At 39.0% G+C, this 27,635-nt stretch overlaps 1 protein-coding gene across 1 annotated transcript in view; it reads left to right on the forward strand.

The window, feature by feature from the left end:
• The window catches only part of CDH8 (cadherin 8), a 139,642-nt gene that overhangs the window by 75,751 nt on the left and 36,256 nt on the right, over positions 1-27,635 (forward strand). The window contains exons 5-7 of the mRNA XM_053987768.1: positions 329-516; positions 3,205-3,458; positions 11,059-11,195. Coding sequence (XP_053843743.1) covers positions 329-516; positions 3,205-3,458; positions 11,059-11,195 — 579 coding nt within the window. The remainder of the gene's footprint in view (positions 1-328; positions 517-3,204; positions 3,459-11,058; positions 11,196-27,635) is intronic.

The raw sequence follows: 27,635 nt of genomic DNA on the forward strand, positions 1-27,635 counted from the left end.
TTGTAACTACTTGTCAATAAAATATCTGTATAAAAAGGTAAGTTCTGCAGTGTTGAAAGGAGCTCAATATTTGTGTTTGCCAACACAAAACATCCCTGCAAGGCAGAAGGAGGAGACTGCTGGAATGGAAAGGACACTCACCTACAGTAAAATGAATATTCTTGTGTGAGGACCATGCTGTGCTGCTTTCAGTCAATAACTTGTGGAAATGGGGCTTGGATCAGTTGCTCATCTCAAGAGTTGGTGTTGGGGACGTGTAAACATTGAAGAGCACACAGGGGACATTGGGACCAGCTGTAATGTTCAGTCTTTTCCTCTTATTTGTAAGGTCTCTATCACTTCTCAGTAATGGAAGATGTTGCTCTCGGTGAACCAATAGGAAGGGTGAAAGCAAATGACCTGGATATTGGAGAAAATGCTAAATCATCCTATGACATTATTGAAGGAGATGGAATGGATGTATTTGAGATTACTACGGATGCCCAAACTCAGGATGGCATTATTAGAGTGAGAAAGGTAAATGATATCTCTGTTAAAAACATAAATGTTCATTGTACATGCAACTACCCAGCCAGACTTGGCTCTGTGAGAAGATGCTGGATTTCCAGGGATTCTCTCATCTATGGATGAGGTGTCAAGCCAGTGGAGAGATGAAAAGGGGTGTACTGGCCATGTTCCTCTGAATTTTCATAGAGAAAATTGACCACTGGGGAGACGTCCATGGGTGCTGGAAATGTTAATCTTATCCCGGCTCCCACGTGGTCACATCATGCAGGTTTTGCTTCCTTGGATCCAAAGGAGAAGAGTAGATTAAATTCCATTGTGGTGGTGGTTTAAACTTCTGAAAAATCTTGGCTGAGTATTCATCAAACAACTTCTCTCAATGATTTGATTTCCTGTGTAGCTGTTCAGAGAAAAATAAATCACAGTGCATTAATTAAATTACCTGATATGTGAGAGCTTAGTCTTCTACCTTTTTCTCATGTTGAACTGTCTTCACTCAATGAACAGGGATTTCAGTGAATTTTATTAAGGAGATCAGTAGTTTCACATGAGAAATGCCAAATTTGGGCCCTAAAGAAAACCATGTTACCTCTTCTATGCTTTTACAGTCTTGATGTGTGTAAGGTGGGGTATTTGCATGTACACAACAAAAACACCACCCACTTACGTACAGAAATATGGGGAGAGGCAGCATAGAACACAACTCCTCTAGTAAAGCCAGAGAAACGTTAATTGCAGATTTATTTGTCATTATTTTCCGGGGAAGGAGAAAAAGCTGTTCCTCATGCTGTGTTCTGAAAAAGGATATTAATATAATTTATAGCAGTGGCAGAGGGTTTTAACTGCGTAGCACAGATCATTCTAAATGAATCTTTGTTTATAAAAAACAAAAGTAAGCAAAACCCAAACCATGATATTCCAGTGAGAAAAGGTGACTCCAATGAGCACAGGTAATTAATATTCCACAGGTACCTGTCATTAAAGAGGTCAGGCAGATTGCCTGTCAAAACTTTGTGTTTTCTCTTTCTCAGTGAGTAGGTCAGCACTGTAGATTTATAATAAACTGATGCATATTTATCTAAATTTACATTTGTTTTTCTAAAGAGAAAATTATGATATACATCCCAGCTCTTCCTTACTGTTATTTATTGTATGCTGTGGCCTCTCCTGTAAGCTGAGGCAATTAGCCTTTTGCCCCAGTTCCCTTGGCTTTATTTCATAACTGAATCTCAACCATAATGTTGTTTCATATTTTCATTTTGACAGCAATAATAATTTTGGTTCTACTCCAGTAGATGATGTATGGAGGGTACTGCTCACCAACAGATTTTCTTCAGCATAAAATCATGGGCTTTAGACAATGCTGAGTAAATTTTCAATATGATATTCTGATTAGGCATGACTAAATGTATTGGGGTGCTGTCATTTCTGTAAAGCATATGAAAAGCAATTGAAAAAGTGCTGCAGGAGCCATGATTGGCAAATTGTGAATATGCTGATTTATAAATCTCCATTCATAATTTCAAAAGCATACTAATTTAAGAGGTGCAAAAGAAGCAAGATTTTCTTGTGTTTACTAGAATTTGTGAGAAAGAGCAAATCCCATTAGAGCTTGATTCATACCTGAAAAAAATCAACAGAATTTGAAGATATACATATTGAAGGCTTTGACAGACTTCCTGAAGATTCCTGTTTGTGCTCTTGCTGGTATTTGCATTACAGATTCAGAGTGTCTATGTCCTCTTCTTTTTATCCCTGAGACATTATAATGCAAATCTTAATATCTTTCCAATGCTTGGCAATTTACATCTTTGAAATTTGAATCGTTGTGAGACACAAGAGAATTATGAAGTGAATATACTGATGTGCTTCAAGACACAAACTGGAATCTCCCATAATGAAAAAGTCTAACACTCAAAAGTGTCACAGATTTGGGGTTTATTTGGTGTTTCAGTCCCTTAAATCCACTGAGTTTTCATCTTTTATGAGTTAATATAGGACTGTAAAATAGTAAAAAGCAGTGGTAACATGGCAGGTATATTGATAGAATAAAGTAATTTGTTTTGTGATTCTGTCTGTGGGGAAAAAAAAAAAAAAAGAGAAAAGATACAGAAGTAGAAATTGCTACAGTTTTAAGAAATTCCTGAGAGAGGTCTACCTCATTTACTCCTATAAACGGAAATACAGAGGTACTTGTAGTGCAAGAATATTGAAGTACCTTCTCATATGATTAGCTCTACATTTTGCCTCTCCTGTCCAACAAATAATAATTTCTAGTTCTTTGCATTTCTCACATTGTTTGAAGTAATAAAATATTTATTCTTTGTGGGGCCAGTGGAATTTATTTTCTTATCTCCAGCCAGTAAAGCACTGATGAAGTGCATTATTGTTATGCAACTTGTGTCATCCCAAACAAATTTGTTGTGTTTGTCTGATACATAATTGTAATGGTGTAATTCATGAGAGGGAATTTTTCAGTAAATTTCTTGTGAAAAACAAGGAAACAGTGCTGTTTTCTCCGAGGCTGGTAAATAAACAGATATCAGTATGTATCTAGAAAATCTGGAGGTTGGGTTTCTGGGAGAGGGAAAACTCATTCTGCGTGCTTAAAAATGCACATAACTCCCATCCATCAGCATTGCGATCACTTGTTCTCTGTGGCCATCAGTAAATGACATTTATCTTGGTCCTTCTCAACAGCCACTGGACTTTGAGACCAAAAAGTCCTACACCCTGAAGGTGGAGGCAGCCAACATTCACATCGACCCTCGCTTCCTCAGCGGGGGCCCCTTCAAGGACACAGCAACCGTGAAGATCGTGGTGGAGGATGCTGATGAGCCCCCAGTCTTCTCCTCACCCACTTACCTTCTGGAAGTACATGAAAATGCTGCTCTCAACTCCGTGCTGGGGCAGGTGACAGCCCATGATCCCGACGTGTCTTCCAGCCCTATAAGGTAGGGCTGCTTGAAAGTGTTCTTTGGGAATGCTACTGGCTGACCCCAAGTGTATTTCCCCACTCACTGTGTGACTGTTTTCCTGCTGTTCTGTTTCTGGGAAAATGCCTGGGTAGGATTTGGTTCATGATGTTAGATTTATCAGTTCAGATCATTTTCAAAGTCCCCAAAATGCTCCTTGCCATAGGAGTAGTCTTATGAAACAGAGGAATGCAGTGAAAATAAGAAATATGAGTGGTTCTTATGAGAAATGAGGTTGGATGGGGTTGAATCATCAGAGAGTATCTCTGCAGTGAATTTAAATAATCCAGTAGTGTCTGCACTAACAATATTGAGTTTGTGCCATGCAGTTGTAAGGTTGTCAAAACATATTTTGTATTCCTTTGTCTAAACCCATTCCTGGTTTAAAGATACAAAGTCACAGATGATTATGCCCATATGACTTCTGCATCTTCAGTTTATAATATTTTCCCTTTTTGATTTAATTTGAACAAAATCTTTTATTCCAGTTGGATCAGATCAGTGGGTTTTATATAATTTGATGAGCACACATGTTCCTCTCCTCTTTGGTAGTGATTGGATGGTGTGGTGAGTGTTCCAAAGCACATTCTGCTCTGTGTAGTACTGCCTGCTAAAAGCATTAGGAAAACCAACACTAAAAAGTGAAATTCATAGCAAAAGTATATGTGGAGAGAGTCTATTTAATAGTTATCATCACTGTGCATTGCTGCCTCAGGGAATTTAGGCCAGGCAGCATCAGGAGGATGAGAGGATGATGTCAGCTGTTATAATCCATCATTTTCTATCACTATAATTTCCTAATCATTGTCACTTCCATCAGGTTTCTTGCAGAGCTGGACTTTAAACCTTTATGTAGAGGCCCTGCCTGACACATATCATAATATAGTATCTTCAGAATTAGAAATTCAGAATTTCCAACACATTTGGATGCTTTAGGACTTGTGTTTGAAGATGTTGGAGAGTATGTTTGAGTTTTACACAACTTCCTTCTGAGGGGCAACTCTGATCTCTCTTCCCTGGGCCAGGGACAGCACCCAGGGAACAGCTGGAGATCAGGGGAAGGTTCTGCTTCCCCAGAGGTGCTGGCACTGCCCAGGCTCCCCAGGGAATGGGCACAGCCCCGAGGCTGCCAGAGCTCCAGGGATGCACAGGGGGGATTGCTGGGGGGTCTGGGCAGGGCCAGGAGTCAAACTTGATTATGGGATTTTTTTAAAGGAGTTTTGAATGAGTTAGAGATGGGACCTCTGAGATTTTTAGATGATGCGGTTTATTTTTCTTATCTTCTACATAAACAAGAAAGGTGAGTTCAGCTCACAACTTCACTGTGTGCTTCAGAAGGTCACAAGACCTTTAGTTACAAGACCTTTTAAAGATTTATTGACCATTAAAACACTGCCAACAAGGATATTTATGTTTTTGACCCAATCCTTAAATATTTCATCTTATGGACTCATGCTACAGTGTGAGCTTTCTCAGCCAATCATGTTGTGACACACAAACCTACAGTGCTGCATTCTAAACTCCTTCTTTACCTTTGTAGCTACTTTTATTTTTTCTGTATCTTAAACTCTAAAACTCTAAACTTTACTTAGCTTAATGTGTCTCTGCTTTACACTATGAATCCACATCCTTGCTTCTGTCACCTAAGTTTGGAGGCCTTTTCCAAGGTCTCAGATCAAATCCTGTGTTTAATGCTAAGCTTTGCCTTACAGGCCCAAAGTTCTGAGAGTTCCTTACATTTCAGATTCCAACACTCAGTAGTCCTTGTGGGTCCCTTCCCACTCAGGATATCCTCTGATTCTATGATTCTCATTTCTAAATCAGACTCAAAAGCAGATAAACACAGCATCAGCTACCATAGATTCCTAAACAAAAATACCATATAATGGCAGGGTTCAATCTGTCACAATTGAAGCAGTGGCTCCATCCCTAATTTTTTTTTGCTGCTGCCCACTGGTGTCTGTGAAAAAGACAAAAAAGATCCCCTGAAAGGAGTGTGAGACCAGCCATGGTGACAGCAAGTGGGCTCTCTTCCCTGCATTCCAGCTCCACAGCAACCTCTCTCTCAATGGAACCCCAGGTCCTTCCCTCTGCCCTGCCCTGCTTTGCTCTTGGCTGGGTCCTGGCTCCTCTGCCCCATCCCCTCTGCTCCTCATCCCAGCCTGCTCCACCCCTGCTTCCCTTTTACCTTGGCTGCTTTTCCACTCTTGTTCTGCTGCCCTGGAATTTTTTTTTTTCTCACCTGCCTCAAACTCTTAATAATTCAGACATTTCACAAACCTACCTCTGATCTAAAACTTAGACTTTTTATTCTGTCCAAGCCCAAAAAATGGATCTGAGTAAAAGATTTACCTAGTTCTCACTTTTTCATCATTTTATAAATCAAAAGACCTTCAGACTTCTAAAAACAAAAATACTTTGTGTTTGTAAACTGAATTAGAATGTTATTGCTCATCAGGTCATATAAAAACACTTAGCATACATGAAACAGAGCTGGCCAAAATTAGTTAATTTTTTTAAAAAGGTAATTTATTAGTGTGATTTATATATTTTCTTTAAATAATAGATACAGTACTTTATAACATTTAATATTTTCTAAAATATTGGCTTAATAGCTAATTAAGGAACATACAGAGCCCAAGTTTCTGGGCAACTTTTTTGCTCTTGTTTGCTTTCCTGATTAATTTCAATTTATCTGGGAGAACTCTAGAAAGCTCAGATTCTTCAGGGTTTTTTTTGCATTTTTTTGCATAAAAATATTTTAAAGACAGAAAAAATTTCAAGTTAGTAATTCTATTATTAAAAGAGGGAAAATACTAGTTGGAGACAAGTAGGGAGCAGAATACAATTTCTTTCTTTCCAATTTGGAACAAAATAGGAAGCTGGCAGGTTCTAACAGAAACATATTCAAGCACTGGTTTTATTGATTGGAATGTACATTTCAGATGTTTCTTCTGTTATTGTATCGTGCATATGATGCAGATTTTATGCATTTTTTCTATGATACCAAAAATATCAAACTTCAGTTAAAAATCTGAAAAAGTACAACAAGCTGTTCTAAAACTGATGGACTGTTTTAATGTTAGTGTTGCCTGGCCTTTTTAAAATCCCTTTTTTTCCTTCAAAACAGAATTTTATCAGGCAACAAAGAATTGTATTTCAAGGAAATTACATTTTTTCAATAGATATCTGTTCTATCAATATTTAGCTTAGACAGAGCTACTGTGTACATTTGTTATAAAAAGCCAGGCAGCACAAACAAAATATGAATCACCTTCTGTGCTCCCAATAGCACGTCTGCTTTGCATTAGTCTGATACACAAAGGCTCCACACATTCAGAGGAGTGCAGTGCCACAAATGAAATCAAACTTGGATATCTCTGAACGTGGGAAGAGTCTGATAATTGAGTCAAAGGATAAAATGTTAAAGAATTTAGAAAAGTTATTATAAAATACGGCCTGGAAAGAAGCTTGTGGTCTTAGGGAAAGGTGTCCCTGCCCAAGGCAGAGGCTGGAATGAGATGACCTTTAAGGTCCTTTCCAACCCAGACTATTGTATTACTTTCTTCTCTTTCTTCTTTTTTTTTTTTTTTTTTTTTTTTTTTTTTTTTTTTTTAAGGAAAAATAATTCATCCTAATTCCTAACCAATTCACCAGTAGTTTGTTTTTAATGCTTGCTTAGAAAATATAAAGCATTGTCTGAACTTTCTCTCACTTGATCTGAAGGTACAAAGCCTCTCATAGTTTTACAAGCATGTGTATAGATGGATTTTTGGGGCTGTCCTGTGCAGAGCCAGGAGCTGGAATTCGATGATCCTTGTGGGTTAGAATATTCTGTGATTCTATGATGTTTCTTCTAATTTATCAGCTTTAAAATATGCAACACAAGGTCTTTTTGGTCCTTAGTTGCCATTGTGCAGTGCATGCTGCTTTAAGGGCTTCCTATTTTTAAGGCTGATGGTGAAAAAGCTTTACAGAGTCAGGTAATAATTGTAAATAATTGTAGTTTGTTGTGTTCCATCCCATAAATCCAGGATTTAGTGTCAGGACCACATCTGGATGCATGCCTGTCTTTTGGGAAAGGGCCCAGTGAGTCCAGCTCAGCTGTGAGGCTCTGCTGTGGCTGGTGTGGGCAGGGTGGCACATCCTGGGAACAGCTCTAGCCTGGGAAGATCATCCCCTGCTGGCCCACAGCTGTGGCCTCCAGCAGTGCCCTGCTCCTGGTGTTACTTCATAACCACGCTCTCTTCATCTGCAGTGAGTTATCTTGGATAAAGCATGATCCAGGCACATAGCAAAAAGCATGAGCCATAATGTTTCCTCTATACTGCAAGTGCCCTCCTATAAATCACTGCCCTTCAGTGGCTTTCTCTGTGGAGAGATAAGATTCAGTGGAAAAGGTTTTCCCCATTTCTTTTGGCAGAAATTTCATCTTTGGCAGCAGTTGATCATTTTCTTAATTCACAGCAGGCCTTAAAAACCCAGACCCAATATTTTGTGCCTCCCCAATGGTGCAGTTGTTTATCTGTCACTAAGTACCCTGTCCAGTCGGCCTGGCAATAATAAAAATGGAGATTTACTACTCCTGGGGTGTCAGTGCTGGCATTCAAATCTCAGCAGGAGCAGCAAAAAAAGGATTTCTGCTCCTATTTACATTGGTGCAAATAAGGAGTAGATCAAATAAAGTCATAACAGCAACAGTGCAAGAGCAGGACTGAGAATCCTTTCCAGGCTTCTGTTAAACCACTGTGGGGTTGTTCCTATAATTGCCATAGCAGACTCATAAACTAACCCAAACTTCCCAGTAACCTGTGCTGGCTTTAGATATTATTTCCCATGATATTATTTTCTCATTTTTAGAGAAATATATGTTTTATGTATGTTTTATGGATCTGACAATGCATTCCCATTAAAAAGAGTTACAACACCATTATCATGAAAAGGAAACTGCAAATGTATCCTTAGTTTTCCCAGGTTTATGACACTGCAGATTTTATTTTTTGGTTTTGTAACAAATATTTATCATATTAAAATCAGGAGAGGGTTTTACCTCTTTGTTGTCTTGCAAAGACACACAACTTATGTTAAAAATGTTTCTTATTGAGTTGCTGGGTTTGTGTTGTGAGTAAATACTGCTGGGATAAGATTAAATGTGATATAATAAACTCACAGATGTGTCACTCCCTCTTTTATAACTTCAAAACCTGCATGGCAGGAAGGCTGTGAGTGGAAGTTTAAGGAAGGATTGGTCCTTAGAGAAAAACTGTCTTTCCTCAGTGGAATTTATGTCAACCCCAGGTTGACTAAACACTGAATACCATATGAGCATTTCACATTTTATTTTGTTTGTGGACTGGGAAAACTTTTTATATGTTTCATATCAGTAGAGTTCTTTCATCATCATTACCTAAAACTTGAAAATGAAAAGACAGTTATAAGTGATGACTTCTTAAAAAGAGCTAATTGCTGTCTTTTCTGGTATTTTCCTGAGTGAAACCTTAAACCTGTGAAAGGCTGTAAGGTATTTTTTTACTAACTTCACTAGTACCAGAATTTTACTTCTAATACTTTAATTGGAACTAGGGAGACATCAAAATACAGTTAAGATCCACTTTCAAAAATGATTGCCTGAAGTTAAGTACCTACAGCTTTATTCTTCCACACAAGTGACCTGATTTTCAGAAATGCTGAGTTTAGTGCAGTTCCCATTAAACCATTGAGAACTGAGTATGTGGAGCTCATGAGAAAATCAGTTTACTTAAATGTCCAAACACACATGCATGTGTGTTTGGCACAGATATTTGGAATTTGACTTCATATTTTTCTGGTACTCTTCTTACCAAACTAGTTATTTTTCAATGAGTAGAACTAGTTCTTCTCAGAGTTTCAAACAAAACAAGTAAATATCTAACAAATCCCATTTTGTAGTTAAGCTGAGGTTTTCCCTCTTAAATCCATTACTAGTTAAGTACTTAAGCATTGTGATCAGGTTAGTGTTGAACTCTGGCAATGCAGTATTTAAACACTTAAACTTTGAGATTTTGATAAGTTTTCATCATTTAGAGCTCTTTTTGAAAGTGAGCTGTATCTTACAGAATGCATTGCACAAATAATCTAATTGCAATGTAACTTTCATTCTAAATAGGAGAATATCTGATACTGAAATAAAAAAAAAAGAACACAATAATCCTAAGCTTTGAAATCAGATGCTAATGCTGTGTTTATTAAAATCGATTGTGTTGGCTGGAATGAGTTGGAGTTCATTGGAATATATTTATTGTAGTGAATAAAGGGACCTCCAAATCAGAATATTTTTTGGAAATTGCTTCTGCTAAAGCACAAACCAGAATGGAATAGCTGATTTTCAGATAACAATGCCATTCTCACTGTAGTAAAATGTGTTCTTTTACTTTTATTGTGGTATTTTAACAATGTGCTTGCAAAAGGTAGAAAAGTGATGAGAAAGTGACAGTCTGGAGTCACTTTTCTGGCCACTCCATAAGGTAATTGAGTGTGATACCTTATTCTAACTCACCTAACTATTGTGCCTTGCTGTAATGCAGAACAGATGTAAAAACTGCCAGTGCATGCTGGTAGCTTCTCTAATACACAGACACAAAGGCTTAAAAGGCTTTTGTATAAATCCACAATTAGGATTCAGTAAAACCCCTTGAAGTCAATTTCTGTTAAACCATATCAATAGTTTATCACTCAACTCCCTCTTTCCCTACCTTTCCTGTCAAGAAACTGAAGGCTCAATTTTGTAATTTAGTTTCTTTTTGCGAGTAATTCATTAATAAAATAACTGTGCAAATGGACAAACACAAAAGCTTTCTGGAGATCTGGACCTGAGCTTTAAATCATCATCCTGCTTAATCACCATCGGAGCAATCCACTGCAGCTCTGGCTCCCTGCTTGGGCTGCAGAATTTACCTGGACATTCACAATTGCAAACTCTGACTACCTGTCAGATGGAACTTGTTTGGTTAAAAATCAATGATGTCAGCCCATAAAAGAATCAAGCCTCCAGCATTTGCAGTGTTTTATAGGAAAAAATGGTGATTCACTGTGCTCTGCCCATGGAGCTGCTTGAACCATAAGCAAATAATAATGTGCTTGGTGAATCGTTCATGCTTCGTTAATCTGAAATTTATTGGTAAAATAATATTATTCATCCCCTTTTTAAAATAACCACAAAGCCCACCACTTTTGTTGCTTAATAGATTACTGTTGAAATTATCATCAGTTACTGTGAAATACCATAGAAGCTGTCCAATAAACGTGATGGATTGTGTAATTAACTCTTGATCAGCACCGTTTTTCAGAGATGCTACCGGTGAACCTGAGGGCACTTTACGACCTTCACACTGGGTATACAGCTAATTACTCCTTGGGCAATAATTATTAAGTTTTTTTAGCCTCAGTTTGTCATTTTGTCTTCTAAATTATTATGCTATTGAGCTTCTCAATCCATTTGGCTATAAAACTGTAGCTCTCAGAGGGCTGCCTAAATTGTCTCTGTGACTGTATGGATTACACCAACTTCATTAAGTAGATTACAGGGATGTCTGTTTTGCAGGTTTTCCATTGATCGCCACACTGACCTTGAGAGACAGTTCAACATCAATGCAGAGGATGGGAAAATAACTCTGGCAACACCCCTGGACAGAGAAACCAGCACATGGCACAACATCACTATTGTAGCCACTGAAACCAGTAAGTGTTTGAGTTCTCTGGCTGTTCTGATGGATTTATAGTTGAATTTGACAGGCTGTGCAGTGGAAACTTTATGTAATTCAGTAAAATAAAATGTATTGGGTGTTCAAGTTAGAGAATTTTGGAAATAAAGCTTAATTTTTGTGCAAGCTCCATTTCTTTTAGTTTTCACAACAGCATTTTTTTTTCCCAGTGAATATGGCAATAGATATTCTGAAGTGGTAGATGAGTACAAATGTACAGGCTATGCAGGGTAAACGTTAAAAAATGGTTTAAAAAGCCCAAACTAAAGCCTTATAATTAGCTCTATTAAGACAGAAAAAATTAAGGCTTTGCTATTGTAGAAGTAAATTGAAGGCTCAACCCAGACATTCTTAATTCTGAGTGCTATTATGTTTCAGAGCTATAAATGATTAAGCACAGGGGTAATGTTGCATGAAAGTAGTGCTGTTGGATACATATGGATGAGTTTACTCACACCCAACTCTCAACAAGAGCCTGCATTGTTCAGGTCCACAGAGCCCTGGTGGCTGCTCTGCACACCTGAGTCAGGAGAGCTGCCCTGCCTGGCAATATGGGTCAGAGATTTTAATCAAGGAGAATTCTTAATTAATTTGGAGCTGCTGACAAGATCACACGCGACAGCGTAATTTATTATTCATATTAGCACTGTATTTTAGACAATGCATTCCACACAAGCGTGTTGAGGCAAAGGAGCAGGTGGGGAAGGTGGGGCTGCCGCCCCGTGTGGTGTCCTGACCTGGAACACAAACCCTGGGACGCTCTCTGTTCTGCACTCAGTGTACAGCAGAACCCATCTGTGCCAGCACTGGAGGAATATCTGTCTGCAGAGCTTGGTGGCCAGTGCTGCTCACTCCTGCACAGAGAGAACTGCCTGGTGCCGTGCTTGCTTGTCCCCAAATCTCTGCTTTGAAGGATACAGCATTATGGTACTGAGCATTTGAAGCTCAGTTTTGTAGTGCTACAGCCATGAACATAATAAATTGGGGGATAAAATATGCTTATTTGGCCCATTTTTGTTGTCCAATATCTTTCCTGTGGTACTTGTCAGCAATGAAGATAGACAGGGAAGACTGATTCAGTGATCAGAACCCGAATTTATTGAGGACTACCAATGCTTATATACTGTTTTAGGGAGACTAGTAATGTTTACTACAATGATTAGGTTAAAATCACATGCACAAACTTATGCATATTACAATATCTCTTGCTTGCAGAGTATAATGAAATTCTCTTTTTTTCCAGTAAACCAGTCTGATTGAATCTTCTTTTAAAAGTTCTCTTTGCTCTTGCCAAGGCATCCTGTTATCAAATCTCTTATGCTAACCAGGTCCAAAGTCCATCATCTGTCTTGTGTCCCAATATCACAACAGTACTTGTTTTCAAAACCAAACCTATGAGGAATCCGTGACACATGGGAAAGGTGGGTCTGGGTGTGAACTGAGCTCCCAACTTCCAATCCTTGTACCCTGTGCTCCTCTGGCCCACCTCAGTAATTTGGGGATTTCATTGCCAGTAGTGCCCACAGTGCCCTATCACTGTGCCATCTTGCAGCCAAACAATACTTTGATAAATTAGCAGAAATAATTTAAACTTCTCTGCTTGTGGGGAAGCCAAGCCACAGGGAAGCACATGAGGAAAGAAAGGAAGGCGTGGTTTCATCAGGCATACTTTTTTCCACTTCTTATCTAACCAGTTAATAATTTTAATGTTTTTAAAGGAAAAATATATAAAATGTGCATACTAATTTTCTCAGTTGATGAGATTTACCAACAGCATGGAAAGCAGAATTGTTAGTTTATGATCCAACACTCTCAGACATTGGAATAGTAAGATGTAAAGTGAAGTCGTTTTACAATTTGTTTTCTCCAAAAAGTCAAAAAGGAACAAGAGGAATAATTTTGCAAGACACTCCTCCAGTTCATTTTTATATCTCCTTTACATGTGTGTGTCAGAGCAAAACTGCCAGAAGTGCACTTTACTAAGCCACACAAGCATGAAGTCTGCATGTTGCATTTTCAGTTTTCTGAAACTTAATTATGCTCAAGAATTTTGTAAGAAATCAGCCTTGTCATTAGACTTCATGGGAGCCTCAGCATCTACTGCTATTGTAAAATTGCCTCTTATCAGACTGGCTATGAAAATAATAATGCCAATCTTGTTCTGAGCATTTGTGTTCCTGCTGATGGCTTATTTTTGCATTCCTAATATAATTATTTGACATTTACATAAAACAAGTGCTTAATTTCATAGACTACTGTCTTTGCTTATTTAAGTGAAATTATTTTTAAGCTCCTCAAGCAGAAATTAAATTTGCTTATAGAACTGTCAAACAGGGGAAAATGGGCATTTTTAGATTTTTTTTTCCAAGACAGTAATAGACAAAATCTCTGCTGTAAAATAACAGAAATCTGTTGGAGGCAGACACAAGCAGCAAATGCAAGTGCAAAGTGTGTCATTACAATGCCTTCAGTGACAGTCTTATTAATGGACTGCTGATCTCTCACAGGAAAATAAATTTGTGGGAATTATTCGTGCAGGAACATTTCCTCTTCCTGGGCTGGCTGCTTCCCAAGGTTGTGCAAGGCTCTCCTCTCCATCTGCAGGGCAATGACCAAGCCATTTAACTGCCATTAAATTTGCTTACTACTCATAAGCCATCATACTGGATTTTTATTTCTTGATTCCCAGCATGGTAGATCCTAGATTATATGAATTTGCCCTAATTTAGCAACACTTTCATAGATAAACACCAACTTTTGACAAACCATAATTCACTATTTCAGACTTTGTAATGGTAAGGTACCTGCATCTAAATTTGTGCTCTAAGCTGATTTAATTTTTGGCAGTTTCCTGCCATGACAAAGTTATTTATTTGTATCATCCCTCAGCCACTGTCTCAGGTAGGAATATTCCAAGGCAGGATTGGTGTGGCTGAATGAAGCGTTACTGCTTCTGCATTTTCACTTGAAATGGGGGTGAAGATCCTCAGGCTCAGAATCTTTTTAAAAGTGATCAGATTTAAAATGTGTGTGGATAACTTTAAACATTTTTAATCTTAATGCTTCAAAATATTAATTTAACTCTTTCATGTCTAGCAAAACAAGGCAGAGGAAAGTGTGAGCCAGTGGGGAATGTGATTCTTCTACATGGATTTGACAGGCAAAAGAGGAGTTTGGGGTTGTTTTGTGGGATTTTTGTAGGGTTTTTCATTTGGTTGGGTTTTTATTTAGAAGAAAGACATTTTCTGTTCTCATTCATAGGCAAGTGTCTGGCCAGTACTTGTTCAGACATAATTCCTGCTATTGGTGACAAATAGCATTTCCATTGTATTCTGAGACTTGTGCAAAGTGAGACATTTTGGATGGTGCTGTTCCCTCCTTTACTTTCCCATTGCTGACAGACTCTTTTGAAGGAGTTTCTAGTTTTCTGCAGCCTTTGTTTTCAGGGAGTTAAACTGGCCAGCAAGATTAAAGAACAGCTGCCTTGAGTGGCTGTCCCTCTCATTTTTGCCCAGACTTTTGTTTTGCCTTTACATTCTGGTTCCTGAAACGCTTGGCCAGTGCACAGGGCTTTTGGCTCCTGCTAAAATCCCAGTAACCATGGTGCATTCTGCTTGTGGTGAGGGACACACCTGGTGCAGTTGCTTGGTTTGCAAGCTGCAGGTTGAGCTCTGGGTGGGAGCTCAGAGAGACAGGGGGATGTGACCTGTGACCCTTTGCATGCTAAGGGATCCAATGACCAGCTGGGTGAGGGACACCCAGAGTCAGGGCAGGAGCCCAGGGCTCAGGAAGAAGAGGCAAAGCTTCCCTGTGCTCAGGCTGTGAAGGGATGAAAGCTCAGGGATAAAAGTCTTTGTGAGGTCCCTCCTCAGAGGCACAGGCTCAGGCTGTGGCTGTATTACTGTGCTGGGAATAAATGGCTTTATGGAACAAGAGATCTGAGACTCTGCTGAGGGAAACCTGGGCTGGAACCAGTGAGGAAACCTGTTCTGGCTGTGTGTGGGGTGTGGGGAGTCAAGAGGGGACCTGGAGCTGCTGCTGGGTCCCAGCAGTGACAATGTAGGGTGGTGGGAGTGTGCCTGACAGAGAGTCCCATGAATGGGCACACTGGGAGGTTCCCTTTATTAGCTGCAGGGCCACAAGAGTGAATTCTTTAATCTTATTGTAGTTACTAGAGAATAAACCAAGCAAAGAGCCATCTGTGGAAAAGAATGAACTGAATGAGATTAACACGGTACAGATGATGTTTAGGTGATACAGGTGATGTTTAGGTGCTGGTTTCAATATTTCAGATGTAACTGTACATTTAGTTATATGTTTTCCTTTAAACTCCTTCTGCAGCTTTGGTCCACTCAACTGCTACCCTTAAATTTGTCTACTCCTAAATATCTTTTGCACATTTTTTCTATTGTGTGATTTCTTACATCTCTTTCTTATGGGATCAAATTAATTTTTGCTTCTTTGTTGCTTAACTTTTATCCTCGTCTCCTCTGTGCTGATGAATTCTGCCATATGGATTTTCAAGAGAAGATAATATTAGAAAGAACCTTGACATCTTTGAAAGATACATCTGAAATGCAGGCTTAGGGTGTGCAGAAGAAATACACTCATGGCAAGGGCAAGACTCAAAGCTATTGAACCTGTGAATTGATTCTTAAATTTTCTTTCTACATTGCCATTCACTAAGTTTACCCTGCTGAATGGAAAGGAGCAGGAATATCAAGGTGATGACAGGCCGGAAGAAGCAGGTCCACTGGCAAAATGATTCCTTGAGAATGAACCTTTGTGCTCTGTGCATATAAAGGGTGAACGTTGTCACTGACTCTGGGCTTTAAACACTGACCTAATGAGATTTCTCATTAGTTTGTGGTGTAGCTGAAATTTACATGAGCTTAAAGCTGTAGCCAAGGTTGGGAGGTTTATTTTAAATTTAAATTCTTGAGAGAGGGTTGAATGTTAGACTTGCTCTGTAAGTCAGGGATGATAGTGCTGCTCATGTGTTTGAGCTCTCTGGAGCTGTATCCTGAACAGGAAAGGAATCTGGGGGCATGTGCAAGGATTTTTGACAGCCTGAATTGCAGTGCAGTAAGAATGAATGATTAAATTACAGACTTCTCTTTTGGTGCATCTTTTTTATATGTACAAAAGCTCATCACATCTTTGGTTCTTTGCTACTTGCTTGAAATGAATTTTCTACCATTCAGTAAAATCTGGTGAAGTCAGGATCCTAAAAGTCAGATGCAATCCCATTCTCCTGAACCTGCATATACATTTTTTCACTGTGTAGGTTACAATTATAGCTGTAACTCTTGCTCCCATTGACATGCTTGGGTTGCTGGCATTAACTGGCTGCCACTTTTGCTGGGCAGTGAAGCAGAGCAGGGTTCAGGCTGGGCTTAACCTCCTCAGTATTCTCCCAGTTTCTTGCACAGGTTTGCCAGCACTTACCACGTTATGTGTTGTCAGTGCTAGTCAGAGGAAAAGAAAATCAAATAGCCATGACTTATTTATTAGATCATTTTTCCTACAGATTTCTGAATGGAGCTCAGAATCACTGATCATTCAAGGGATCAGATTGCCAGACACGGATAAGGCATGTAATAATTAAACTCTGTCCTCTTTCTGCCTCCAGCTCCATGGATTTCCATTTTCTAATGGCTGGAACAGCCACCTTGCAGACAATTCCTAGCACACTCACAATGTGGGCCATTGTTATTAGGGAAATGCCCATCATTGCTGGTTAATTGATATAATAACAGCAGTAATAAATGGAGAAGTGGTGCAGTTTGAAACGAAAGCAAAACATCTCAGAGAAACTGGTTTAACTTAGCCTAGAAAGAAAATTATTAGCAATAGAATTTGACTGCACAACATTCCTCTGATTTAAATATGAATATCCTGATATTTGCATATTCATCCCTCCAAAACTGAAGCTGAGATCTGTTTGAGATACAGGATTCTAGTGAATTCTTTGGAAACAAAATATACTGCAATGCCTTCATTATTAGCAATGCTTATCTGAAATTCTCTTTTGAAAAAGTGAGGTAATTTTTCCCCCAGAATATGTGTATTACATAGTTCAGCTTCCTTGAATGACACCATAGATTTCAACAAGTAAAGACTTCTAAATATATTCCACTTGGCCGGCTCAGATTTGTGACAAACACATCAATAAATTATAGAAAGCCTGGCTCATTATCTCTAAAGACAGCTAAATGATGATCCCTTTAAAATCCCCAAGCTGGCTTTCACTCTGTGTAGCGCTGAGTGGAGTACTCAAGGTTTATATTTTCCTCTGAGCTGTATTATGATTATTTGCAGCACTGGATTCTTCTCTCTCTTAGGCTGGATATTAGGAAGAAATTAATTGTTCCCTGTCAGGGTGGGCAGGCCCTGGCACAGGGTGCCCAGAGCAGCTGGGGCTGCCCCTGGATCCCTGGCAGTGCCCAAGGCCAGGCTGGACACTGGGGCTGGGAGCAGCCTGGGACAGTGGAAGGTGTCCCTGCCATGGCTGGGGTGGAAGAAGATTATTTTTAGGTCCTTCCAACCAAACCACTCTGGGATCCTGTGGTCCTCACACTCTGCACATCACACCCACAGACACGCAACAGAGCAGTCCACTGGGGAATTCCAAAGCCAGTGCCTGGAACAGGCCTGTGGCCTGGAGCAGTGCTTTTAGCCAAGGTTTAAATCACTGAATGAAGGGTTTTAATGGAATTTCTGCTGTCCTTATTCTGCAGGCACTGCAGTCACAGAGATGTTATTTTCATTGGACTGACTGCTTGACCAAAGGGTTCTTGGCACTCAGCCCCATGTGCCAAGCAAGCAGCACTCCCCTGGCAGCCTCAGCCCCCTGCCCAAGGGCTGGGCAAAGCACCAGAACTGCCACAACAAGTAGAAATTTTCCTGAATAATTATTCAAAGCAAGAAGTGAAAATCTAGACAAGATCTTGAAATGTAAATGGAGGTTTGACCACAATAAATATTTTCCAGGCTCAGAGCAGAGGCATCTCAAGGACAAAGCTGTGGGCTCTGACACAGGTAATTACCCACACCAATGGCATTCTTTGGAAATGAAGAAGTATGAGGCAATTTTGTCACCTAATGGGAAAGGGCATAAAGCCAGAAAGGCTCTGTATGGTTTACCGAGAGCATAAATAGAGTAATTGAATCATCACCCAGCACATGCACTGCTAAAGTTATCTATAGTGTGTATGCCTTTAAAAAATGCAAGGACACTAATTAAAAAGGAAGAGAGACATATTTCTTCAGAACAAGCCTTCAGCTACAATGTACTTTTTAATGCCATGAATACCTTTGCTTTCATTATGCTTTCATTTATTTAATTTTATTTAGGCTTTTATGGTAAAAATAACTATAGGCATTATTAGCAATAATTCTAACATTTTAGAGTGTTACTTTGGTACATCATATAATTATCTCTAACTTAGGGCTGAATCAATTTCAGTAAGTTTGAGAAAAAAAGAGGGAAATAAGCCTTTATGGAGGTTTAAACAAGAGAAGCTCAGGAATATTAACCTTTTCTGCTTGACCCTTTTTGCTCTGGTTTACTGGAACTCAAACTATATAATCCATCATTTTCACACTAAAACACAGAATTTGCTAAGGTGCTTTTTATCCTTTTGCACATAACTAGAGGGTTAGACAGAGCTCCTCAGATCCTAAAGGGTCATGGAAGGTTTGCCATTGGGCAGTGGAGGGCTGGTGCATCTTGTCAAGGTAGTTTGCAGTTCTCAACTGTGAAAGTGTGCTCAAACATAGCACGGATTTTCCCATTAGTGTTTCACACAGCTCAAGAATAGCAGGAGAGGTGATCCACATGGACAATAGCATGGGAGTGGCCATATTATGAGGAAATACAAATGGGAAAGGAGTGTGCTTGTGAAACAATCTCTGTGTGAAGTGGCTTTAGTAGTTCAGGAGCAAGAACTAAAATTCAGATATGGAGTAGAAGTTGGAGGCCTCTGATTCCAGAGGGAGGCAGCTGTGAATAAAGCATCTATGTAATTCAGTTAAAAAAAAAAAACACACATACACACACAAAAAAAACCCACATAAAAAAAAAAAAAAAACAAACTCAAAACAAAACAAAAAAAACCCCAAAAAATCCACACCACAACTAAAAAAGGTCGAAGAAAGTAGTGAACATCATTATGACAAGGAAAAGGAGAGAGATTTGCAGTAACAGTCTAAATGATACTTCTGTTTTCTGGGCATTAAAAATCCAGGCTGGACATCCGAGTTCTAGATTGGCAAATATTCATTTTGTAAAATTGTACAGGAGTTGGAACACTGTTCAAAGCTTAAAACACAAAAGGTTGGGGCATTGGGTGGTCTTTTAGAAGGAAATAAGATTTCCTGGAGCATAAAGCAGGGAAGGATTCAAGTAAGGAGTACAAGCAGAAATGTACATGACTAATTAGTGCACAGAATATTTATTAGTTTGAGGAAATTTAGAGGCTGACCATATAGATATATAGCTGATATATATATATATGCTAATATATGTTATATTAGCAAAGTGCATCTTTACCCTGGTCACCTAGCAACTGCCCATCTGCACTTTGAACATTTGAATTAGAAGTTCTAAAGAAAATAAGATTAATCTTAGAAATACTGTGTGGAATTCACCTCATTTGAGAACCTGAGTTCAGTTCTGAGCAGACTGGGACTGTCTGAAATCTTCACTGGTTTTTCTGCATGAGAGCAGGGCAGAGTAGGGGTTTGTAACTCAGTATAATTTCAGTCAATCTTCTTAAGGCACATTTCTGTCTGGAATAAAGACTGAGCAGGTTGCTCTGAGCTTCTGGCAAAGGTGCAGGACAGGAAAGAATGGAACTATTTTGTGTCTGGAAAACAAAGGAGATGGTCTTTTTAAAGGTGCATTCTGATGTGCTGGAGAGGTCTTTTTTGCTTATTGCTGAAGGTATGCAAGTAAGAAGGTTTGATGCTGAACTCCTAGAACCCGATTCATATCCAGGATATCCAGCAATATTCTATCAGTGAAGGAAACATAAGATTAATTGAATTGCACTGTTAAGAAAATCAGTCTCAGAAAGCAATATGAGCTCTAAAAGTAATGACATTTAAACGCTTCTATAATAAATTCTGCTTTAATAAAAATCTTTATTAAAGCATTTTGATGCTTTGTCTATGAGTAAGGGAGGGATTTTATTTGAGCTATAAATTATTTTACTTCAATCATGAAATCATTTCAAATAAAAACCCCCAAATATTCCAGACAACTTGTCCTCAATCAGTCTGCTTATTGTTGTTATTATTGCTGCTAGTCATTAGAAAATTTCATAGCTAATTATAATTGACAATAAGACCTTGCGTATCTAAGTCAATATTTTTATAAGATTTTAATATGCATGAGGTATTAGCGTATTAATAATATAATTGCTCTAAAGTGTGGGACAGATTCCTGACTGTTTTATGGCAGCACAACTCCCTTGGTTAAGCTGGAATTGAGAAACACAGCACCAAATCATGTCCTGGTACATTTGTTGTGTCATAAATTTTTTTTCTGTCAATTTCTTTTCCTGCCTGTCCACTGCCTTATTTTTAAGTCAAATTCTTTTCTGTTGTTCAAGGACACCATATTATTTTCTGGATTTTTTTCACCTTATAATATTTAGAAATTAAAACCTGTTACTTCCTCACAAAGATTTAAGGCATTACACTGCCTCAGAAAATCTGGAATCCTAATTAGCCTTGTGGTGCTTTGATCCACAAAAGTACAGATCCAGTGGCATTTCATCACACTGTTATTATTTTAGAGTGTATAATGAAAGTATCAGAAAGATGATCTGAGGTTCTTTGTTTTCCTAACTTTTTTCCTTCCTAGTGGTGCTTGCCACAAGGAAATGGAAAACCTTAGCTCAAAATCTTTTAGTAGCCTCTTTTCTGAAATGCTGGGTCTGTAGAGCAATGCTTCCTTTTGGAGATGCTTCCAGAGATCACAAGTGTTGTTTTTCTATTGTTCAATCTTGAAGTTAGGTATCATTTTTCCATTTGCTTCATGTTTGATTTGCATTGGACTTTTGCACAAAAATTTAACTGTAAAACTTCAAATATTTCTAGATTGCCATTTCTTGTAGTTGTTAATAAGTGCACTGCTAGTAAGCACTAAAACTTTAGCTGGATTTTTAATTTTGCAGTTGTAATGATTCCCCACTTCAGTACATAGCACAGCTAATTTACTGAGTGTGACAAAACTGCAAACTTCCTCCTGACTTGTGTCCTCGTTAGAGATAAATAAGGCTCAATTAGACAATGCTTTATGACAAATACAGGTTGTTTTCTGCCAGAAGTTGTTTCAGTTTGGTCTCTGGATAGATGTGTGGGTGGAAGGATATTGGCAGTGTTGGGTTTTTTTATTGTTTTCCCTTAAGGATTTCCTTAGCATCAGTGAATGAACTGGAATTGCTTCATTGTCATAAACCTGATATGACGTTAGCAGCTTCCAATACAACCCCTCTCAAGCAGTTCTACTAATACTTTATTTTGAATTATGTATTTGTTTACTCATATTGATGCGTCACATATATCTTTATTATGTGTCACTGTGAATATAAACCTCACTGTGGTCAGAATTAGATATGCAGAGCAGCCTCTAAGCACATGCTGTTTGCATCCAGAGCACGTCAAGAGACAAGGACCCGTAATTCTTACTCAAATATTGCAAAGATGTTGGAATTTCTGATTGGGATGCCCATTCCAACTCTTTCCAAATTTCATCCCATCCATTTGTTCCCATTGCTTTCATAGCTCATTTTTCTCTCCTCCTGCATATTCCATGCATTCACAAAAAAACCCGGATCACTGAAAAGCCCTCCCAGCCCATGGAGTCCCAGCTGTGCCCGATGCCCACCCTGTCCCCAGCCCCTCCAGGGCTCTCGTGGCCATGACGGGCCCAGAGCTGGCCACAGCCCTCGAGGTGCCTCAGCAGGGCCAGCACAGGGGACGGGCCCTGCCCTGGGCCTGCTGCCACCCAGGGCTGGCACAGCCCAGGTGCCCCTGGGCTCTGGCACAGCTGGGTTTGTGTCCAGCCCCTGGCACAGCACCCCCAGGGCCTTTCCCAGCAGCAGCTTTCAGCCCCTCTGCCCCAGCCCAGCTCCATGGGCTTGGGGGGACCCCAGGCAGGACCTGGCACTTGGCCCTGTTGTCCCTCAGCCCATGGATCCAGCCTGTCCCGATCCCTCTGCAGAGCCTTCCTGCCCTCCAGCAGATCCATGCTCCCACCCAACCTGATGTTATCTCCAAATTGACTGAGGAGGCCCCAAATTCCCTCATCCAGACCATCCACAGAGATACTGAACAGGACTGGTCCCAACACTAAGCTCTGGGGGACACCCTTGGTGCCCGGCACCATTTCCCATTTCTGGGTCAGGCCATCAGCCAGTTTCTCATCCAGAGAAGGTGTACCTGTCCAAGCCATGGGCAGCAGCATCTCCAGAATGCCATGGCAGCCTCCAAATCCCTCTCTGATGCAATAGGTGTGTCCCATGCAATCAGCACTTGTGTTATCCAGTACAGGGAGCATCTCCTGTCTCTTCTAGCATTTGCTCTTTGGAGCTCATGACACTGAATAGCAAGTAGTGACACCAAGGTGGAGTTTTCAAAACATACACGTTGGGTCTAAAGACAAATCACCATTCAGAGTCATTCGGAATAACCAGAAAGCCTTAAGTTTTGGTGTTGTTGAGTTTTTGGAAGGATGGCATGAGGTGTGGGGGTTGTCTTTGCTTCCCAATCCCCTCCAGCCCCAAGGTGGATTTGAATTTCTTTCAGCATCCTCCACTCCCTCCAGGACAAACTTAGAGCTCGCTCAGTGTGGCCCATATTCTCAGTCTCATTGCAGAAGAGGATAACTTCTCTCTTATCATGCACAGCTAAATCTAAATAGAACAGGATCTTTTGATTTTCCCTTATAGCCAGGGTTATGGTAGAAGAGGCCCTTTTCACTCTTGTGAACTACATTTGAAGGGATGTTTTGCTTTTCTGATCTAGTCTCTCCTTTCCAAGCCCTTTTGATCTGTCTGTGCAGTCAGACAAGGCAATATAATGCAAATACACCAAGCAAAATAAGATACTTCTGCAGAAAATTACAAACCTTTCCCAGTTTTGCAAATGGATCTTACAATTCACAGAGTATCAGAGGTAATTACAGAGTAACTATTTATGAAGCTGCTGAATAACTGCATGGCTTCATGACATGAAAAATAGCAGAGAGGTTGCATGTGAATGTCAAATTACAGCCTGACCTCAGATAAGCAAAATGAGGGCTGACTGATTCTATCAGTATGCATTGTACCTGTAAGAAAGGAATAGGCTCCCTTTAAAAATTTTATTATCAAGTTTTATAAATCAGTGTTGATCCTTTGAAGTTAACCAAGTATCCGGTTGAAATCCCTGTTTTAATTTAAAGTATATATTTTTTTTGAATCCTAAATTATTTCAAATGTAGTAAATAATTCAGTGGCAAGCAAAGAGCTGAGTGCAGGGCTAGGTGGAATATCACTTATAAAAAAAAAATTGGTCTTTTTGCAGGCATGTCTCCATTTTCTGCATAATTTAGGTAATTGATTCAGAATCTGATCGGTGCTAGGTTATATACGAAATAATTTTCATGTCTTATGTGCACTTATGTACCAAAAAAAAAAAAAAAAGACAAACAAACAAACAAACAAAAAAAAAAACCACAGAAAAAGAAAGTGAGTGAAAACAGGACCTGAAGGATATGGTGTATTGGTGTATTTAACTAACATTTTCTGCCACGGTGTGTGCACGTATCAAAGAAATTTCAATCTTTATTTTTTGTTTTGGTATTTTCAGCAACCTGAAAGTAAAATCAGTCCTTTAGTCCCAAGTGATACATCTCATATATTGAATAAAGGTAGGTGGCCTTCCCGAGTCACATCTTTACAGCTGGAGTTGCTGAACTTTGGGAACCTCTTAACTCCAAATTCAGCTTTGAAGAGGTGGACGATATTAAGCTACTTCTTGGTTAAACTTGTGACAGTCGCTCAGTGAGGAAATAGAAGTAGAGCATAACAAAGCTTTGCTCTTGCCTCATTCATCCTTCTGGAGCCCACAACACAATAAACCCAGGGAGTTGGAGAAAGGAGACGAAACTTCTCAACTCCGTTATTATTTTTCTCCCAAAGAATGACTGAAGGAACAAACCTGAGAAATATGTTCCACATCCTTTCCCTTCTGCGCCCCTCCCACACACATGTACACACAGACACTCGCCACAATCTGTGCTGCTCCGGCGAGTTCCATGTGCTAAAGAAATACAAATTGAATAATAATTAGGAGGCCGTGTTTGTTTCTTGTCTTAGCACCTCGTACAGGAACTGTAAGTACTAAGTACTGATATGTTTATATTGCTATTTCAATAATCCACGACTTCTCATCCTTTAAAAAGACAATCATTTCAATGGGGAATCTAAATCTTCCTGCTGAACAGTTCTGTCTGGGTTTTTAGTTTGTTGTTTGAGTTTTGTCCTAGCTCAGAAATAGTTTGTGTTCTGGTATTTTTAAGAGAAATGCTGGCAATTACTGCTGTCTTCCTGACAATTTTGGAGAGGGTTTCAGGCACTCAGCCTCTCTTGAATCAGATCATTACCCAACGCTGCAGACAAACGAGCCCAGTATTTGCTGCACTATGTGATTTCTAGAGTTAAGCTTCAACATAAATAAAACCTCTGTTTCACAATAGCATCTGTGTATCTAAGGATTCTTTAAGTCAGATTTGTTAGTTTTGTATGACAGAAAAAATGTTATAAGCTGTGGCATTCTAGAAGTAAAGGATTGCCTAAAGAAAACAACAACATAAACTACAACAGGAGAAAAAACTTATCCTGAGGATTATCTTAATAAAGTCATCAGATAAAACTTTGATAAAGTCAGGGGGATTGGATCTGTTAAAATACAACTTAATAAGTTTGAAACATAAGGGATGTAAACCAAGTGCTGTTTTTTATGAAGTCAGTGATTCAGATTTTGTTTTGATTTCTTTGTTAGAACTAGGTCTTCCTTTACACCTAATTTAAAATATAATTATTGTAGAAATTTCCTTGAATCAGAGAAGCATGAAATAACCATTTCCAAACCATGTGGTGGTGGTGATGATAATAATAATAATAATAATAATAATAATAATAATAATAATAATGAGTTATTGAAATGAGTTATTTTGTAGGAATCTACTTTCTATTCATATAGATAAATTTTAGGTAAAATACAAGACAGCTAATGATTTTTTATAGAGAATGTTGAAGTGATTTTGGATTATTTAATTACCTAAAGGAAAACTGAACTTAACTGGATTTCTTCAGTTTAAATAAATTATAAACTTCATTTTGGGACACAATAATTCCCTTTATCTCAAAAAGCATTTTATCAGTCAAGGGAAGACGGGGAAAGTGTTTTAAGCAAATTTATGAAACCTTTAAGTGTTTATGGGATTTGAAAAGCTGTATTTTATTTTGTTAATTGTAGTATAAGACCAAAAATATTTAAAAGCTCTAGTTACTCCTAGAAATTCTTGCTGTGTGCAGTAACAATGTTGACAACACTCGGTGCTTTGTAATACAAATTTCCTACAATACAGATACATCTCAGTTACGTAGGATTTTTTCCAGGAAGGATGAAAAGTGTTGATCGCAATAACAAGTGGTAAAGCATGGGACTGTAGCCTCCAAAAGTTCAGGTTTGGAGACACTAAGTTGCTTGATAATGTTTGTTTGGTTTTTTGTTTGTTTGATTTAATTTGACTTTGGTTATTTGATCTGCCTCATCATTTTGGTATCAAACTCTACAGCGTTTTTAAACCCTGAGTCAGTTTCAGTGGGTCACTCAGAGGAGTACCAGCAAGTCGGGCATTTCAAGCATTTAACGTCCCAGTAGAGTCTTTCTCCCAGAGAGAAAACAGAAGAGCTTTTTAGGTGCTTATGACCCTTGCAAACTTTCCAATGTGCATTTCTAAACCCAGGTGGATTTTCCGTAATTTTTGGAAGTTTATTTATCAACCCAAACTAAGTTCCACTACTTATGTTGCATTGATTCTTCCTTTCCTTGGATCTGTCTAGATGCTCCTTTCTGTGTATATGATGCTCCTTTCTGTGCTCATCTGGATCTCACTGCTGGAGTTCAGAAATGTTCTCTGCTCATCTAGACACAGAGTGGCATCCTCAGATGGCCAGCTAAGTCCTTCTGTGCACCTCTTGCTTGAACAGACTTTTATTTAACTAGACTAGTAGAAATTTTCTCAATATTTTTCAATCTTGCATCTCAGAGCATTAAATTTTCAAACAAATCTGATGTTTCTCAAGTGACAGCCGTAATGATACTTTTATATTGCAAAATTCAAGATAGGTATTTTTAAACTGTGCATCACAATACCTACTGGTGCTAAAGCTTTTAAAAATCTGCTTAGTTCCTTAAAGAGTCTCTAACTTCACCTTTTTTAATGATTTTGCATAAAATAACAGATTGGAAGCTAAGCAGTCAGTCTAGCTGTCTACCTGGTTCATGCAAGAAGGTTCAGTCTCCCTTAAATCTTCTGACTGAGGGGTTTATTGGGCAAAAACCCAAAGTAAACAAAAACCCACACAGTAATTAAACTCAGTTTTGTTCTTAGTTTAGAAAGAACTGACTGTCCATTCATACAAATGAGGAAAAGTTCTGAACGTTGAATACTAACCAGTGAGACACCCAACGGCCTCAAGGGCAGTGACCATGCAGCTGGGGCAGGTTGTGACCAGCCTGGATGCACTCCAATCCCTTCCTACTCCCAGCCCAAGCATTTGGGGCATTGCCAGCAGATCTGGGTTTAAGCTTGGCCATCCTCTGTACGTGTTTCAGCACCGAGAGTGTGCAGACATGAAACGTATGGAGATGAACAGATGGAACTGTTCCGTCCTGACAGCGTTTTCAACCTGGGTTTGCTTAGTGAGGACTCACTAATGTGTTTGAATGGGTGTGCTCAGGGTGGAGGAAAACACTTAGCACAAAGTGGAATTTCCCCGGGAAGTTTGGGATGACAAAATAATGCAGTGTATTCAGAGTAGTGGGCAGTACAAGCTGTAGATACATTTTCCTCTCCCATCTCTCTCTCTTTCTCAACAACAAATTTCACCATAGTCACAGGAACCCTAAAAGGCAGTGGATATCCCCTTGTTTGGAGATTTCCAAACCAGCTAGGCCTCTCTTGTGTTTAGTAAATTAATTTTTTAAACGAATTCTCATCAAGTTTCTAATTATAATATCTTTAAATTTAATGTTTGTATTTCTGATGAAAGACAAACATTTTGGGGGCAGTCACAAGGGACATGAATAATTTCTTTAGAAGCTTATCTAATTAATTACATTTCTCTGTAATGTC

The sequence above is a fragment of the Vidua macroura genome, chromosome 11 (genome assembly GCF_024509145.1).
Source record: "Vidua macroura isolate BioBank_ID:100142 chromosome 11, ASM2450914v1, whole genome shotgun sequence".
NCBI classification, from domain to species: domain Eukaryota; kingdom Metazoa; phylum Chordata; class Aves; order Passeriformes; family Viduidae; genus Vidua; species Vidua macroura.